Source organism: Amblyraja radiata, chromosome 6 (assembly GCF_010909765.2).
Source record: "Amblyraja radiata isolate CabotCenter1 chromosome 6, sAmbRad1.1.pri, whole genome shotgun sequence".
Classification (NCBI taxonomy): Eukaryota; Metazoa; Chordata; class Chondrichthyes; order Rajiformes; family Rajidae; genus Amblyraja; species Amblyraja radiata.
The window spans coordinates 50,241,126-50,258,490 of record NC_045961.1 but is presented as its reverse complement, the minus strand read 5'-3'; the positions used below and the strand labels follow the sequence as shown (position 1 = coordinate 50,258,490).

Here is a 17,365-nt window from a genome sequence, read left to right as displayed (position 1 = left end):
ACAGTGAAGATGTGGATCACAGAAATGACCGAGACACTACATTTAGAAAAAATAAGGCTTGTTTTGTCTGACAAATCAGATCAATTTTCCAAAATATGGTCTCCTTTCATTGAATTTCTTCAACAACATAATGGTTGAACACAAATTCAAAACCAAGGCTAGGGTTGGGTGAGCGGGCGTAGGGAAGGGTAGTCGGATATATCTCTGCTTTTTTTTTCACTTCTTCGTTAGTTCAGGGGTTTTTCTTTTTTCTTTATCGTATCTTTTTCTAAATTCTTTCTTTTCTTTTTCCTTTGTTCTTCCTTTCCCTTCTTTCCTTTTTTCTTTTTTCCGATTTACTTATTAGTTTATAAAATGTTAAAACTGAAACTGTACGAAAAGTGTATAATTGTTATGCCGATTACTTTCTCCTTGTACAATTGCTTCTAATAAAATAAATATTAAAAACAAAACAAAAACAAAAAAAACTTGTCCTGTGCATCTCCTTCAAACTTTGGTCTATAGTTGCTGCCTTACAGCGCTCAGAGCCCTGGGTTCGATCTTGTGTATGGGTGCTGTTTATATGGAGGTTATACGTTCTCCCTGTAGTTTTCTCCGGGTGCATCGATTGATCCCACACTCCAATGATGTGCAGGTTTGTAGGCTAATTGGCTTGGTAAATTTGTACATTGTTTCTAGCGTGTGTAGGATAGTGTTAGTGTGCGGGGATCGCTGGTTGGTGTGGAGTCGGTGGGCTGAAGGGCCTGTTTCCTCACTGTAACTATAAACTAAACTAAACTATGCCCTCTAGTACTGAAACCACAAATAAGAAAAAGGAATTAGGACATTAAAAGTCTTGTGAAAGTAAAATATTTTGTAGATAGTGAGAAAGATAAATTAGTTGTCAGCCTTTGAAGGGATTTTGGAGGATTGATTCAAGGAATGAAAGAGCAGCCTTTGCTGGAGAGAATGTGAAATAGGAGGTAAACCAAGAAGACCAAAGCTGCTTGTGGAATGTTCAACTGGGAGAAACGTGGATATAGAATGGCAAGGCAATGGTTAAATACAATGGAAAGGTTTGGGATTTTTGAATATGGAACATAAAACTTAGAACACAGAACAGTGTCGCACAGAAACGGCCCCTTTGGCCCACAATGTCTGTGCCGAACATGATACTAAGTTAAACTGATCTCATCTGACCTCTTCATAGCTATGCCCTCTAGTGTTAGATACATCCACCCTGGAAGAAAGGTTCTGACTGTTTACCCTATGTATGCCTCTCATAATCGTATATACTTCTATCAAGTCTCCCCTTCACCTCCAATATTCCAGAGAAAACCATCCCTCTTCCTGTAGTTGAAACCTTCTAATCCAGCAACATTCTGGTAAACTTCCTCTCCACCCTCCAAAGCCTCCACGTCCTTCCTATAATGGATCAACCAGAACTGCACACGCTACTCCAAATTTATTTTTATTTAAACCCTCCAAGATTTTGAACACATTAGTTTCCCCAGTCCTTTAATTGATTTTTTTTCATCTCTGATATCATACTGCTTGATCTCTGTGCTCTCTCTTTGGCCTTGACATCATTCTGAAGTGCGCAGCCAAGAATTGGCTCTGGACAGTGTTTTACAAATGTTTAGAATAACATCTTTGCTTTTGATTGCGTATCTGGTGGCCGAACGGAAGACCCGGCAGATGGCAGCCTGCAGCCTGCAGCAGGAGGCCGCAGTGCCGGTCCCTGCTCATCCCCCGAGGACCAGAGACTAGGGGGATGGAGCCAGCGATGGAGCAAGGCCGATAGGAGAGCAGAGGGCGTCCACCACGCCCTCGTGGTTGGCTGTGGGAGGCACCCCTGGGAAACAAAGGTAGACGGGCGAGGAGAGGGACGTGGCGTCCAAGGAAGGAGATGGCTGGAGGCCTGCAACAGCTTGGAACTGGAGCGTGGACTTTGAAAATAGCGCAAAACACGGTGCCTCATGCCTCATGCAGGCTCAGTAGACTATTTCGGTACACTTGCTAATTGGGGATCGGGAGTATGGCAAAAATGTACTGGACTGTTTGTATGAAAAATAATTTCAGTGTTAGATCTACGCACACATGACAATAAAAGCACCATTGAACCATTGAGCTCTCTGGCCTAAAACGCCCATTCCTGCCATTATTACTGAGTCATTATTTGACAGCATGCATTATTACTGTCATTATTACTGAGGTCATTATTTGACAGCATGCATTATTACTGTCATTATTACTGAGGTCATTATTTGACAGCATGCATTATTACATGTGGGTGGGCGGCGCGACCGACGTCGCAGCGCCCTCTGCAGTCTGTCTGTGATTTTTTTATTTTTTTGTCCCGTTGAGGGTATAGTTTGTAGTGGGCTTTTAAATGTGTATGTGTGGGGGGTGGGGGAAACTTTTAAATCTCTTCCCTGCACGGAGACCCGACCTTTTCTCTGTCGGGTCTCCGTTGTCGTTGGGGCCTAGCACCGTGGAGCAGCCTCCAACCGGAACGACCTGGGGGCTCAAGTCACGGAGTCTGCGGAGCTGCGGACCTACCATCGTGGAGCTGGCCGGCTTCGGAGCGTGAGGAGTTTGGAGCGTGGAGAGCTGCGGTGGCGCGCGGCTGCGACCCGACTCTGGTGGATGGTGACACCGGGAGCTCGCGGGTCCCCGGTGGGAGACTGCTTTGCAACGGCGACTTCTCCCGCCCGAATTGCGGGGTTGAAAGTGACCTGGAGTGGGGCCTTACATCGCCCAATGCGGCTTTAAATTGCCGCGGACTTGCTAGCGCCCGCCGGGGGATCCAACATCAATACCCGGAGCGGGGCCTTGCATCGCCCGGCCAGGCTTTAAATGGTCGCGGACTTGCTAGCGCCCGCCGGGGGATCCAACATCAATACCCGGAGCTGGGCCTTGCATCGCCCAGCGCGGCTTTAAATGGCCGCGGACTTGCTAGCACCCGCCGGGGGCTTTGACTTTGACATCGGGAGAAGAATGGAGAGCAGGGGAGAGACAAGACTTTGCCTTCCATCACAGTGAGGAGGAGATTCACTGTGATGGATGTTTGTGTAAATTGTGTTGGTGTGTGTCTTGGTTCTTTTCTTGTATGGCTGCAGAAACCAAATTTCATTTGAACCTCATGTGAGGTTCATATGACAAATAAATGGTATTGTATGTGGTATTATTACTGAGGTCATTATTTGACAGCATGCATTATTACTGTCATTCGTGTGCGGACGGGGCGTCGAAGGCCGAGGAGCCGAAGCGAAGAAGTGAAAGCCAAGATACCGAAAAGCCAAATAACCAAACGGACACGGCGTCTAAAAGCCAAATAACCGAACGGAAATGATGTCGAATAGCCAAATAACGGACATGACGGATACGTCCGAGACATGTAATTATGTATAATTTATGTTTTCGGGTGTTGTCTATGTGTGCCTGCGATGCTGCTGCAAGCAAGTTTTTCATTGTCCCTGTGCCTCAATACACTTGTGCATCCGAAAATAAACTAGACTTGACAACTGGAGGCCATAGACTTTAAGTGGTTGTCAAAAGAGACAGGGATATCGCAAAGAAAAAACTTAATGAGCAACTAGGATCTGAATCCAAAGCCTGACGAGGTAGAAGGAGCTTTAATCGTGTTTTTTCTATGCGATTTGGTAAGCATCAGAACTGAAACAGGTTACGGGAGATACATAAACAATGGCAGTAAATCGACTGCTCTTACAGAAAGCATATGGAAGGCAGACACTCCACCTCTCCCATCCCACCATCAGTCCAAACCAGTTACATAATTCCATACAACGACTCCACGGGGTGTATATTCCACAGAGATACAAAGATTACTTGTGAATAGACACAAAATGTTGGAGTAACTCAGCGGGGCAGGCAGCGACTCTGGACCAGCGACCAGCGACCAGCGATCACCCCGTACACTAGCACTATCGTACACACCAGGGACAGCTTTCAATTTACAGAAGCCAATTAACCTACAAATCTGCATGTCTTTGGAATGTGGGAGGAAACCGGAGCACCCGGAGAAAACCCATGCGGTCACAGGGAGAACGTACAAACTCTGAACAGACAGTGCCCAAAGTCAAGATTGAATCCGGGTCTCTGGCGCTGTAAGGCAGTAACTCTTCCGCTGCGCCACCGTGCCGCCCTTAATTAGGCCTGAGCCCAATTTATTCTTACTCATATACCAGATTACATCCTAGTTCCAATAGTTTCTTGATTGAATTCTAAATTTTAGCCAGAAGATCAGCACTCAGTAACTCATTCTTTTGCCAGCAATTATTGTTCTTAGCAACGGAACCGCTATTTTAATTAGCTTTTGACATTTTCTACCAGTTATGACTGTCAAGTAGCATCTCTGTCCCACATGGGAATGAGTCAGGAAGAGATGATAAAAAAGACAATGAGCAGGTGCTGCTTCATAATCTTGGATATACTAAGTCATGCAATGTTAAGGGAGCCACACTCTAGATGATAAAAAATAATAGAATTACGTTGCAGTTAAATCGGAATCAGAAAAAAGAACCAGAGATTAGTTTGGCTTAGTTTCATTTAGAGATACAGTGTGGAAACAAGCCCTTCGGCCCACCAAGTCCTCTCCAACCAGCAATCACCACGTACACTAGCACTGTCCTACACACAAGGGACAATTTACCATCTTTACCGAAGCCAATTAACCTCCTACAAACCTGTACGTCTTAGGAGTGAGGGAAGAAACCGGGACCATACAGACAGTGGCGGTAGTCAGGATCGAACCTGGGTCGCTGGTGCTGTAAGGCAGCAACTCTACCGCTGCACCACCATGTGCCATGATAACTCAAAATCTTCATCCCAGTATCAGGTAGTACTCATGAACTGAACTACAAATGATGGTATGTGCTGGGTAACAAGACATGGTGAAGTAGGCGTGTGGTATGCTTGCTTTCACAAGTCGGGGAATTAAGTCTAAGCCTCACCAAGTCATGATAGAGCTATATACTGTCAGACTTTAATTAGACCGCATTTGGAGTATTGCCTGGATTTTTGGTCGCCCCATTACAGGAAATGAATTTGCAGTTTCATGTGGCTTCATGCTTCGGTAACTATCTTGAGCCCTTTAATAAATTTGTGTTCATAAGTTATAGGAGCAGAATTAGGCCATTCGGCCCATCAAGCCTACGCCACCATCCAATCTTGGCTGAAGAAATTGCCAACAGGTTTGGCGGTGACCCAGAGCATTGTGACTGCCCGCATTTCTCATGTTATTTCCAAGCATTCAAAATGAAGTGTTCATGGCAGGCCTCCATCTTTGTCATTGGCAGTATTTGACTGGGTTAAAGATCTTGGCACACTGAAATATAGTACTGTTGGAACAATGATTGATCGGAATCATTTGTTATATATTCCGCCACATTTGGGATGGCACGGTGGTGCAGCAGTAGAGTTGCTGCCTCACATTGCCGGGGATCCAGGTTCAATCCGAATGCCCCTGTCCCACTTAGGAAACCTGAATGGAAGCCTCTGGAGACTTTGCGCCCCACCAAAGGTTTCCGTGCGGTTCCCGGAGGTTGTAGGTGGTTGCAGGTAGTGGAAGCAGGTAGGACGACTGACAAAAACCTCTGGGAACCTCCGGGAACCGCACGGAAACCTTGGGTGGAGCGCAAAGTCTGCAGAGGTTTCCGTTCAGGTTTCCTAAGTGGGACAGGGGCATAAGGGTGCTGTCTGCGCATCAGAGTCCGTACATTCTCCCCATGGCTGCGCGGGTTTCCTCCGGGTGTTCTGGTTTACCGAGTCTGAAGAAGTGTCTCGACCCAAAACATCACCTTTTTCTATTCTCCAGAGATGCTGCCTGACCTGCTGAGTTACTCCAGCATTTTATGTCTATCTTCTGCTCTGGTTTCTTCCCACATTCCAAGGATGCGCAGGTTTGCAGGTTAATTGGCTGCAGTAACTTGAACAAGAGTGGTGGGCGTGGACTCGGTGGATCGAAGGGCCTGTTTCCATTCTACATCTTTAAACTAAACATTCAGAAATCATCCAGAAATATATATATATATTGTTCTTCATTTTGCTCTCTACCTTTCACTACTTGCTGTCATGCAGTTATAACCTCTTACATACAATATTAATTTTCTTAACATTTTTATTATTGTAGCCTGTGTTGTGCATTTTGTTCCACGTTTGCATGCACTGCATATGTCTTTGAATGAATGCACCACACGGATGCAATAATACACCACCCATGAGTTTGGAAGGCAGCAGCTGGAGAGATGACAATAAACAATAGACAATAGGTGCAGGAGTAGGCCATTTAGCCCTTAGAGCCAGCACTGCCATTCAATGTGATCATAGCTGATCATCCCCAATTAGTACCCCGTTCCTGCCTTCTCCCCATATCCCCTGATTCCACTATTTGTAAGAGCCCTATCTAGCTCTCTCTTGAAAGTATCCAGAGAACCTGCCTCCACCGCCCTCTGAGGCAGAGAATTCCACAGACTCACAACTCTCTGTGAGAAAAAGTGTTTCCTCGTCTCCGTTCTAAACGGTTTACTCCTTATTCTTAAACTGTGGCCCCCTGGTTCTGGACTCCCCCAACATTGGGAACATGTTTCCTGCCTCTAGCGTGTCCAAGCCCTTAACAATCTTATATGTTTCAATGATATTCCCTCTCATCCTTTTAAACTCCAGAGTGTACAAGCCTAGCTGCTCCATTCTCTCAGCATATGATAGTCCCGCCATAACCTTGTAAACCTACGCTGCACTCCCTCAATAGCAAGAATGTCCTTCCTCAAATGAGGGGACTAAAACTGCACACAATACTCCAGATGTGGTCTCACTAGGGCTCTGTACAACTGCAAAAGGACCTCTTTGCTCTTATATTCTATTCCTCTTCTTATAAAGGCCAACATGCCATTCGCTTTGTACACAAAATTGCTGGAGAAACTCAGCGGGTGCAGCAGCATCTATGGAGCGAAGGAAATAGGCGACGTTTCGGGCCGAAACCCTTCTTCAGACTGAATGTCCATGCCATTCGCTTTCTTCACTGCCTGCTGTACCTGCTTGCTTACTTTCATAGACTGATGTACAAGGACCCCCAGATCCCGTTGTACTTCCCCTTTTACCAACTTGACGCCATTTAGATAGTAATCTGCCTTCCTGTTTTTGCTACCAAAGTGGATAACCTCACATTTATCCGCATTAAACTTCATCTGCCATGCATCCGCCCACTCCCCCAACCTGTCCAAGTCACCCTGCATTCTCATAGCATCCTCCTCACAGTTCACACTGCCACCCAGCTTTGTGTCATCTACAAATTTGCTAGTGTTATTTTGAATCCCTTCATCCAAATCATTGATGTATATTGTAAATAGCTGCGGTCCCAGCACCGAGCCTTGCGATACCCCACTAGTCACTGCCTGCCATTCTGAAAGGGACCCGTTAATCCCTACTCTTTGTTTACTGTCTTCCAACCACTTCTTTATCCATGTCAGCACTCTACCCCCAATACCATGTGTCCTAATTTTGCCCACTAATCTCCGATGTGGGACCTTATCAAATGCTTTCTGAAAGTCCAGGTACACTACATCCACTGGCTCCCCCTTGTCCATTTTCCTAGTAACATCTTCAAAAAATTCGAGAAGATTATTCAAGCATGATTTCCCCTTCGTAAATCCATGCTGACTTGGACCGATCGTGTTACTGCTATCCAAATGTGCGGCTATCTCATCTTTTATAATTGACTCCAGCACCTTCCCCACCACAGACGTCAGGCTAACTGGTCTATAATTCCCCGTTTTCTCTCTCCTGCCTTTCTTAAAAATTGGGATAACATTAGCTACCCTCCAATCCGCAGGTACTGATCCTGAGTCTATAGAACATTGGAAAATTATCACCAATGCATTCACGATTTCTAGAGCCACTTCCTTAAGTACCCTGGGATGCAGACCATCAGGCCCTGGGGATTTATCAGCCTTCAGTCCCATCAGTCTATCCAACACCATTTCCTGCCTAATGTGGATTTCCTTCAGTTCCTCTGTCACCCCAGATCCTCTGGCCACTACTATATCAGGAAGATTGTTTGTGTCCTCCTTAGTGAAGACAGATCCAAAGTACCTGTTCAACTCATCTGCCATTTCCTTGTTCCCCATAATAAATTCACCTTTTTCGGACTTCAAGGGTCCAACTTTGGTCTTAACTAATTTTTTCTTCTTCACATAACTAAAGAAGCTTTTACTATCCTGCTTTATATTCTTGGCTAGCTTACCTTCGTACTTCATCTTTTCTCCCCGTATTGTCTTTTATTTATCTTCTGTTGTTCTATAAACATTACCCAATCCTCTTGCTTCCCGCTCATCTTTGCTACGTTGAACTTCTTCGCTTTAATTTTTATACTGTCCCTGACGTCCCTTGTCAGTCACGGTCGTCCCTTTCTCCTCTTGGAATCTTTCTTCCTCCTAGGAATGAACTGATCCTGCACCTTCTGTATTATTCCTAGAAACGACGCTTGCAATTCTGAACCATGATGTTTGCTACCGTCCTTGGACATCGGACAATTTATTCAACTAACCGTTTGTGAAAATGGGAAGCAATCAAGTACAATCAAGTTGCATAAAATGAAAAGGAATTAGGAAGAACGAGCCAAAGAATAAAGCACAGTTTGGGCCAAACGCCGGCAAGTGGGACTAGTGTAGATGGGACATGTTGGTCGGTGTGGGCAAGTTGGGCCGAAGTGCCTGTTTCCACACCGTATGACTCTAAGACTCTAGACAGAGATGCAGATACACTCTTGATGTGTGAGCAGGGTGAGTGAAAGACTAAGTGAAGAGAGGATTAAACTTCTCTGAATCCCTGCACAATTCAGAATACATATTGAAAAAAAAACAAATGAACAGACAATACTTACTGTGGAAAACCACATCACTTTGAGAATCCAGATTGTTAATGCAAAATTCACCACCAGGATAATGAGAAGCAGCAGCACAAATAAATAAAGGCAGCGCTTTCTCCAGCCATAGATTCCAATCTTGTAGACATATTGATTCTCAGGTCTTTGTAGGCTACTGCCTTGCGTTGTCAGGTATTGTTCCCGTACCATCTGCTGGCAGAGGCAGAGAAGTTAAATTAGTGGCGTCCCATAATCAAACAAAACTAGTTTAATTTACGGTGGCACAGTGGCACAGTTGCTGCCTCACAGCTGCCAAACATGGGTTCGATCCTGACTACGGGCGCTGTCTGTACAGAGTTTGTACGTTCTCGCCGTGACCTGCATGGATTTTCTCCGAGATCTACGGTTTCCTTGCACACTCCAAAGACATACAGGTTTGTAGAGTAATTGGTTTGGTATAATCGTAAATGATCCCTAGTGTGTGTAGATAACGTTAATGTGCGGGGATCGCTGGTCGGCAGGGCCGGCCTTAAGCCGATTGGACCGATTGCTCCCAATTGGGCCCCGCGAGTAAGGGGGCCCCGCGCCAGAGTAATCGACTCTCAGCTCGAGTAGATCAACCCCGGGTGGAGGGAGGAGAGAGGGGTGGAGAGAGAGTAGAGGGGTGGAGGGGGAAGATAGGAGTAGACGGGGAAGGGGGTGTGAGGGGGAATGGAGAAGGGGGAGAGGGGGAGGTGGGTCGTTCACTCATGGCAGTGCTCCCGCCCCTCCAGTCGCCGTGCTTCACGCACACAGCCCCGGCTCCACCCCTCTCTCTCCCCGGGGAGACGCGGCGAACACTATAGGGAGGGCTTGGCCGGGGGTTGGAGCAACGTTTACAAACATCGGCCTCAGCTCACACCCGTCAGCCCGGACCCCGGCATCCGCTCCCACCGCCGGCCCTCTCCCTCCCTTCTCTCCTTCGCTTCTTCCCTCCCTTCTTTCCTTCCCTTCCTCCTTCCTCTCTCTTTTCCCTTCTCTCATTCGCTCCATCCCTTCTTTCTCTCCCTCCCTCTATTCTCTCCCTCCCTCCCTTCTCTTCCTCCCTCCCTTCTCTCCTTCCCTCCCACACACACATAACGCACACACAACCAACACACACACATCATGTACAGATAACTAACACACACAACTAAGTTAGGATGGGGCTGAAGCCCAAAATGTAATGCCTGGACTGGTTTTTCGCCAATGGTTATTGGTTTTCCAGGATCTATTTAATTAAATTACTTTTTTTTTCATTTCACAATCACTAAAACAAGTGGTATTGTAACTGTGTACATTTTAGAGGTGATCTAAACATTTTGTTTGTTACTTGTAGGCTTACATGTATGCAATTTTATATTAAAATGTAGCTTAGATCTATTTGGTCCATTAAGTTGCATGCACCTTTTAAGCACACTTTGATTACTTTGCATTCTACCATAGAGATATAAAGTCTATAATAGACTGTATTTATATTTCTATGAATCTACAGACCTTGGCTGGGAACCTGGGGCTCACCAAAATTGTTCCCAATTGGGCCCCGCAACTCCTAAGGCCGGCCCTGCTGGTTGACGCATACTCAGTGGGCCGAAGGGCCTGTTTCTGCACTGCATCACTAAACTAAACTAGTTTATGGGTGATTGTTAGTATGTGCAGACACGGTGGGCCAAAGGGCCTGTTTCCTAAACTGTTTACTAAACTAAACTAAAAACTTTAGAAATACAACATGAAACTGGCCCTTCGGCCCACTGAGTCCACTCTGACCATCAATCACCCGTTCACATTAGATCTATGTTATCCAAATTTCTCATCCACTCCCAACACACCAGTGGCATTATTTTTACAGAAACCAATTAACATACAAACCTACACATCTTTGGGATGTGGGAGGAAACCGGAGCATCCGGAGGAAACCACGCGGTCACAGGGAGAACGTGCAAACTACGCACAGATGGCACATGAGGTCAGGATCAAACCCAGGTCTCTGGCACTGTGAGGCAGTGGCCGGCCCTACCAGCTATGCCATTGTGTGCCACCCATTCTCAACAGACCCTGCTAAATGGCTATAGTGGGGTTATCTGCAAGGTACAAAATGGTGGATAGGTAAGATCTGTTCATGTATGAAAGGTCTTCACAGGCAGATCCGTCAGCTTCAGGAGACTGGCAAAATAATCAATCACAGGTAACCATCAAAGAAAATAAAACCATAATTCACCATAATTCTCATTGCCCACCATTAATAAAATATTTTCAGCTGATAGCACAAACGACAATTTTGTAGAGAGATAGTGTGTTCATCAACACCAAGAACAAGCAACATGTTTTAGGTTAGGTTCATTATTGCCACGTGTGCCGAAGTACAGTGAAAAGCTTTGTTCTGCATGCTATCCAAATATACTATACCTAAATATAATCAAGTCAAACTCAAGTGCAATAAGTAAAACAAAGGTACAGAGTGCTGGTTATAGTTCTCAGCATTGCAGCCCATCAGTTCCAATGTCTGTAATGGGGTAGAGGTGAATCAGACAGTACCCTAGCTTATGGAAGGACCGTTCAGAAGCCGGATAACAGAGGGAAAGAAGCTGCTCCTGAGTCTGGTGGAGCACATTTTCAAGCTTCTGTACCTTCTGCCAGACGGGAGCAGGGAGAAGAAGGGATGACCAAGGTGGGAAATGTCTTTGATTATGTTGGTTACTTTTCCGAGGTAGCATGAAGTGTAGATGGAGTCAATGGTGGGAAGTCTAGTCTGTGTGATGGACTGGGCTACATTGCAATGTTTCAATGGTACTTTATTGTTAGATATACTCAGATACAGTCAAATTCCTCTTTTACCAAATCACTGCAATATCTTGCTTTCCGATGCAGAAGCATATCAGGTGTCATGGCGATGAGAGAGTATTTTGCTGACTGGATAGCAGGCAACACAAAAGCTTTTCACTATACCTCACTACAGGTGACAATAATAAATTAAATTAAACTTCTGTGAGACCTGAAGTGGCTGATAAGGCCAGTGTGGAACCCATATTCTCTACAACAGGTAGTGAGGAGGAGGTAGCCGGGCAGGTGTGTAGTTCGAGTCATGATATGACTCCTCCTGAGTATATTACAGACGTTGGATGGTCATGTTACAGTTATACAAGACTAGACTAAGTGGGACTCCCTGTCACACGGGAGGCCTGGTCCCCCAACGCAATATTCCACCACTCACGCCTATCCCCCTCCCATCAAATCTACCCCTCCCTGTCCCCCTCTCTCTCTACCCCACCTTGCCCATCACCCCAGGCCCCTTCTACCCCCCTCCCTACCCCCCCCTGCACTCCACCACCCTCTACCCCACTCCCTCCCTCTCTTTCCCCCCTCCCTCCCTCATCCCTCTCTTCCCTGTCCCTCCCTCATCCTTCTCCCTCCCCCCTCCCTCCATCTTCTCTCTCCCCCCCCCCCTGTGCTGTGGGCCGGGCCATGGCGCTCCCTCTCTCCGTGTAACGCTGCGGTGGGTTAGGGCTGCTTCCGGTGTCCGCGCCTGCGGGCATGAGCCGCTGGAGCGCGGGATCCGCGGTGTCACTCGCCAGGAGGTAAACAGCAGGGCTCGGCGCTGCTCCCCCCCATCTCCCTCTACCACCCCATCTCCCTACTCCCCATTTCCCTCATCCTCCTCTCCTCACTATCATTCCCTGCCCCAGCACCTACCAGGCACGTGGCGTCAGGGTAGGCAGGGTAGGCACTGCCCACCCTGACTAAAATTATGAAATGGCAATTATTAAATATAAATAGTAACGGCATGGGAGATCTACGAGATCGATCTCTTAGGTAGGCATAATTCTCCGTGCCTTTCATCCGCAGCACTTGTAACCCTTGAAGGTCTGTGCAGCCCACGTGCCGTCAGCACTGCTTGAAGCCGTCAATTTCAAGCGGAGCTGAAGGCAGCAGAAATTCTGCCTTTGCTGTACTGCCAATGCGCAACAGCCTACTGCACATGCGCAGCGCGAGTTTCTTGGCGGGATTTTCAAATATGGATTGCCATTATTTAAGAGTATCTTAGGAAACAAAGAGTGAAGAATGGAGTTTGTGTACCAATAACGTGGTAAGTACATTTCTTGGTGCTTTATGTTTTTAAATACTGTATTTCCCGGGGTGGGTGGGGAGAGCTCCTTTCACAGCGTTTGGGGAGTCTGGCCCGGGGTAAAGTTGCGGGGCGGGCAGGAGCTTTGTGAAGGAGAGGATCGGGGCCAGTAACCCACTTGCGACGCTCCGGGCACGGAGCCACCGCATTGTGGCCCGGGAATGAATTAGCTCGGGTGTCTGCAAGTGGCTGACGGGACCGGTCCCCGCTCACCTCTAGAGGGCAGTGTTCTCCATTTGAAAACCTCTCTCATGCCGCTCGCCGGCCTCACTCATGTCAACCGCTTCCCGCAAATCCTTAAATTCCGACAGCGCGATCAAGGGACCAATTGAGGTTACTCGGCTGTCGGAATTTAAGGATTTGTGGAAAGTGGCTGAGATCACTGCCAGAGGTGAGCGGGCCGGCAGAAGGCGCTGAAGTGGCAGCCGGTTCTGCTGTCGGGTCCCGGCGGCTGCTCGTAGTCACCCGAGCTGCTTCCCTCCCTGGAAGCGGCGGCCAGTTCTGCTGTCCGTCCTCGGCGCGCTGCGGCAGCGGTGAGTGAGTCTGACATGATCTCCGACCCCCTCCTTCTCAACACTCCTGCCCTCCCCGCAACTTTAACCCCTGGCACAGACTCTCCACACACTGTGAAAGGAACTCTCCCTCCAATTGGACCCTTGTATTAGTATTGTCATTCAATAAGATGACAACTGATTCAACGTCCCGGTGTGCTCCCGTTTTTCCCATCATCTCTCCACCTGCCTTCATCCTCCGTCCCCCACCCGTTCAGTAATTAAAAAATGAAGGAGATTTAGAAGCCTTGGGAAAATTGAATTGTTACTTTTTAAATTTTTTTACGAAGAGAACAATCTGCACATGCGCGGTTTAAGATTTTATTTTAAAAGCCAGCTGACTGCCTACCCTGAGTAATTACTCACGGCACGTGCCTGGCACCTACCCAGGTCGTAGAGCAGCGCCAGGGCCTGGAACTCTGCCTGGTTCTCGGCCCGGCCCTGGCTGTAGGTGGCTGAAGCACTCGTGGACGTGGGCCTCGACGGAGCCGGGCTCACTGTGCCGGGGGCGGGGTATTATGCGCAGTTTTGGTCCCCTAATTTGAGGAAGGACATCATTGCTATTGAGGGAGTGCAGCGTAGGTTTACAAGGTTAATTCCCGGGATGGCGGGACTATCATATGCTGAGAGAAGGGAGCGGCTGAGCTTGTATGCTCTGGAGTTTAAAAAGATATGAGGGGATCTTATTGAAACATATAAGATTATTAAGGGTTTGGACATGCTAGAGGCAGGAAACATGTTCCCGATGTTGGGGGAGTCCAGAACCAGGGGCCACTGTTTAAGAATAAGGGGTAAGCCATTTTAGAATGGAGACGAGGAAAAACTTTTTCTCACAGAGAGTTGTGAGTCTGTGGAATTCTCTGCCTCAGAGGGAGGTGGAGGCCGGTTCGCTGGACACTTTCAAGAGAGAGCTAGATAGGGCTCTTAAAGATAACGGAGTCAGGGGATATGGGGAGAAGGCAGGAACGGGGTACTGATTGGGGATGATCAGCCATGATCACATTGAATGGCAGTGTTGGCACGTAGGGCCGAATGGCCTACTCCTGCGCCTATTGTCTATTGTCTATTATCAGCCATGATAGAATGGCGGAGTAGACATGACAGGCTGAAGGGCCTGATTCTGCTCCTATAACTTATGATCATGGACATTCACAAAGCAGCAATTATTTTAATTTTTCCCTCTGCTCCTCTCACACGATACACTGCCTCAGAACTTAATCGAATGAAAGCAAAGCTCTGAGAGTGCTCTCTTTATAGCTCTGAATCTCCACAGGGGAATTATCATTCACTGTGCTCAGCACATGAGTTTTGACAAGCCTGATTAAATTTCATCACTCTTGCAACTGAATTATTCCAATTTGTTAAACAACTTAATTGTCAGATTTTGTGCATCAGGTGCATGTGTGGACTCTCCTCGGTGAAACTTCACTGTGTTTCTCTTCGTTGCAGTTCCAAGCTTTCCTTTTGTGGAAACAGGCTACGTCCGCGCCGACCAACAATCATTCAAACACCAGCAGTATCTGACACAGTACGGAAAATGTACAGGTCAGTTAACCTACAAACCTACACATCTTTGTAGTGTGGGAGGAAACCGGAACACATAGGAACACCACAAGGCTGCGTACTCTCCCCTCTCCTCTACTCTCTCTGCACCTCCACTGCCCCCTCTGTCAAGCTTCTTAAGCTTGCGGACGACACAACCCTGATTGGACTGATCCAGGATGGGGAGGAATCTGCGTACAGACAGGAAGTGACACAGCTGGCGTCCCGGTACCATTACAACAACCTAGAGCTCAATGCTCTTAAGACGGTGGAATTGATTGTAGACTTTAGGAGAGCTCCCCCTCCCCTCACCCCACTCACCATCAACAACACCATAGTCACATCTGTGGAGTCTTTTAAGTTCCTGGGAACCATCAGCTCCAAGGACCTTAAGTGGGGGGCTACCATCGACTCCACAGTCAAAAAGACACAACAGAGGATGTACTTCCTGCGGCAGCTGAGGAAGCACAACTGCCACAGGTAATGATGGTCCAATTCTACACGGCCATCGTAGAGTCTGTCCTCACCTTCTCCATCATGGTCTGGTTTGGCTCAGCCACCAAGCACAGGGTGATTGGCTTGGCATAAATGTAAATTGTCCCTAGTGTGTCCCTCGTAGGATAATGTTAATGTGCACGAATCGCTGGTCAGCGCTGACTCGGTGAGCCTAAGGGCCTGTTTCCAAGCTGTATCTCTAAACTAAACTAAACTAAACTAAACTGATGTTAAACGTCTCTCCCAGATGCGATAAATGTTTGTTTCAAAACGCCAATATAACACATTCATTTGTAGGATGTACAAAGTTGAATAAATTTTGGAGCGATATATTTGATATATTTACAAAGCTCTTCAAGTCAAGAATAGAACCTAATGCGGAATGGATTATATTTGGAATAATAGTAGAAAATATCAATTTAAATAAAGACCAAAAAGTATTCTTTAATTATGGGTTAATAATTGGAAAGAAATTGATACTTAAATTTTGGGAAAATACAGCTATACCAACTATTAAAATGTGGATTAGGAATATGATGGACATAGCACACCTTGAAGAAATGAGAATCCGCCTAATAGATAAATATGACCAATTCTTAAGGAGTTGGTCCCCTTTTCATTGACTTTTTGGAATCATGTGATGCAGCTGTACCGTAAAGATTACTGATTTCAGGTCAGGTCGTGGATAGATTTACAAAAGATTTGAAAATTTCTTTTTTAAGGGTCTTTTTCTCCTATTTCTACTTTCTACTTTTTCTTTTCTTATATACACACTTCACGTTTTTCTATTTTCTACTATCTATTTTGTACCGGCTCCGCCATCGTACAGCTGTATTTATTACTTCTGCTGTGGATTTGGAGGATAATAAGGAATGACTGCTGCCTGGTAAAGGGCAGACAAGTACATCTGGTAGAGTTGCTGCCTCACAGCGCCAGACACCCGGGTTTGATCCTGACCTCGGGTGCTGTCTGTGTGAACTTTGCACATGCTCATTGTGACTGCGTGGGTTTCCTCCGGGTGCTCCGGTTTCCTGCCACATCTCAAAGACGTGCGGGTATGTAGGTTAATTGGCCTCTGTAAAATGTGCACAGTTTAAATGTAATTTAATATGTAGGGAGTGGATGAGAAAGTGGGACAATGTAGAACTTGTGTGAACGGGTGATCGATGGTTCATGTGGGCTCAGTGGGCCGAAGGGCCTGTTTTCATGTTGTATCTCGACTAAACAAAACTAAATATTGCTGTGACAAAGGACAAAGGCCCTGTTAATTATGCACATCTGTTTGATAGAATGTTAGATAATAGATAGCCTGTATGTTAAACTAACAATGTGATTTATTAGAGAGGGAGAGAGGGTAAGAAGGGGAGGGAGGGAGAGGGGGAGGGGGGGGGGGGGGTGGGGGAGGGGGGGAGGGAGAGGGGGAGAGGGAGAGGGAGAGAGAGAGAGAGAAAGGACAGAGCATGCTTGAGGGGTCAAACGGCCCAGCCCAGCTCCTAATTCACACGTTTGCAAGTGCCTGATTTGTAATAATGATTTTTATTTTACAGAGTACTCTGTTTACATATCTGTTGTGCTGCTGCAGGTGAGATGCTGGTTTATACCAAAGATAGACAAAGATACACAAAGTGCTGGAGTAACTCAACAGGTCAGGCAGTAGCAATGGAGAAAATATGGGGTGGCACAGTGGCACAGCGGTAGAGTTGCTGCCTTACAGCACCAGAGACCCGGGTTCGATCCTGACTACGGGTGGTGTACAGAGATTTACATTCTCCC

General features: G+C 46.7%; 1 protein-coding gene across 6 annotated transcripts in view; it reads right to left on the bottom strand.

Moving 5' to 3' along the window:
• Positions 1–17,365, bottom strand: part of sgcg (sarcoglycan gamma) — a 329,148-nt gene that overhangs the window by 128,840 nt on the left and 182,943 nt on the right. For 4 of the 6 annotated variants that reach the window (XM_033022761.1, XM_033022759.1, XM_033022760.1 and 1 more), the window contains one exon: positions 8,882–9,073. In XM_033022761.1, coding sequence (XP_032878652.1) covers positions 8,882–9,073 — 192 coding nt within the window. Of the gene's footprint in view, positions 1–8,881; positions 9,077–17,365 lie in introns of all 6 variants that reach the window. The other 2 variants (XM_033022758.1, XM_033022762.1) reach the window with 1 other exon arrangement.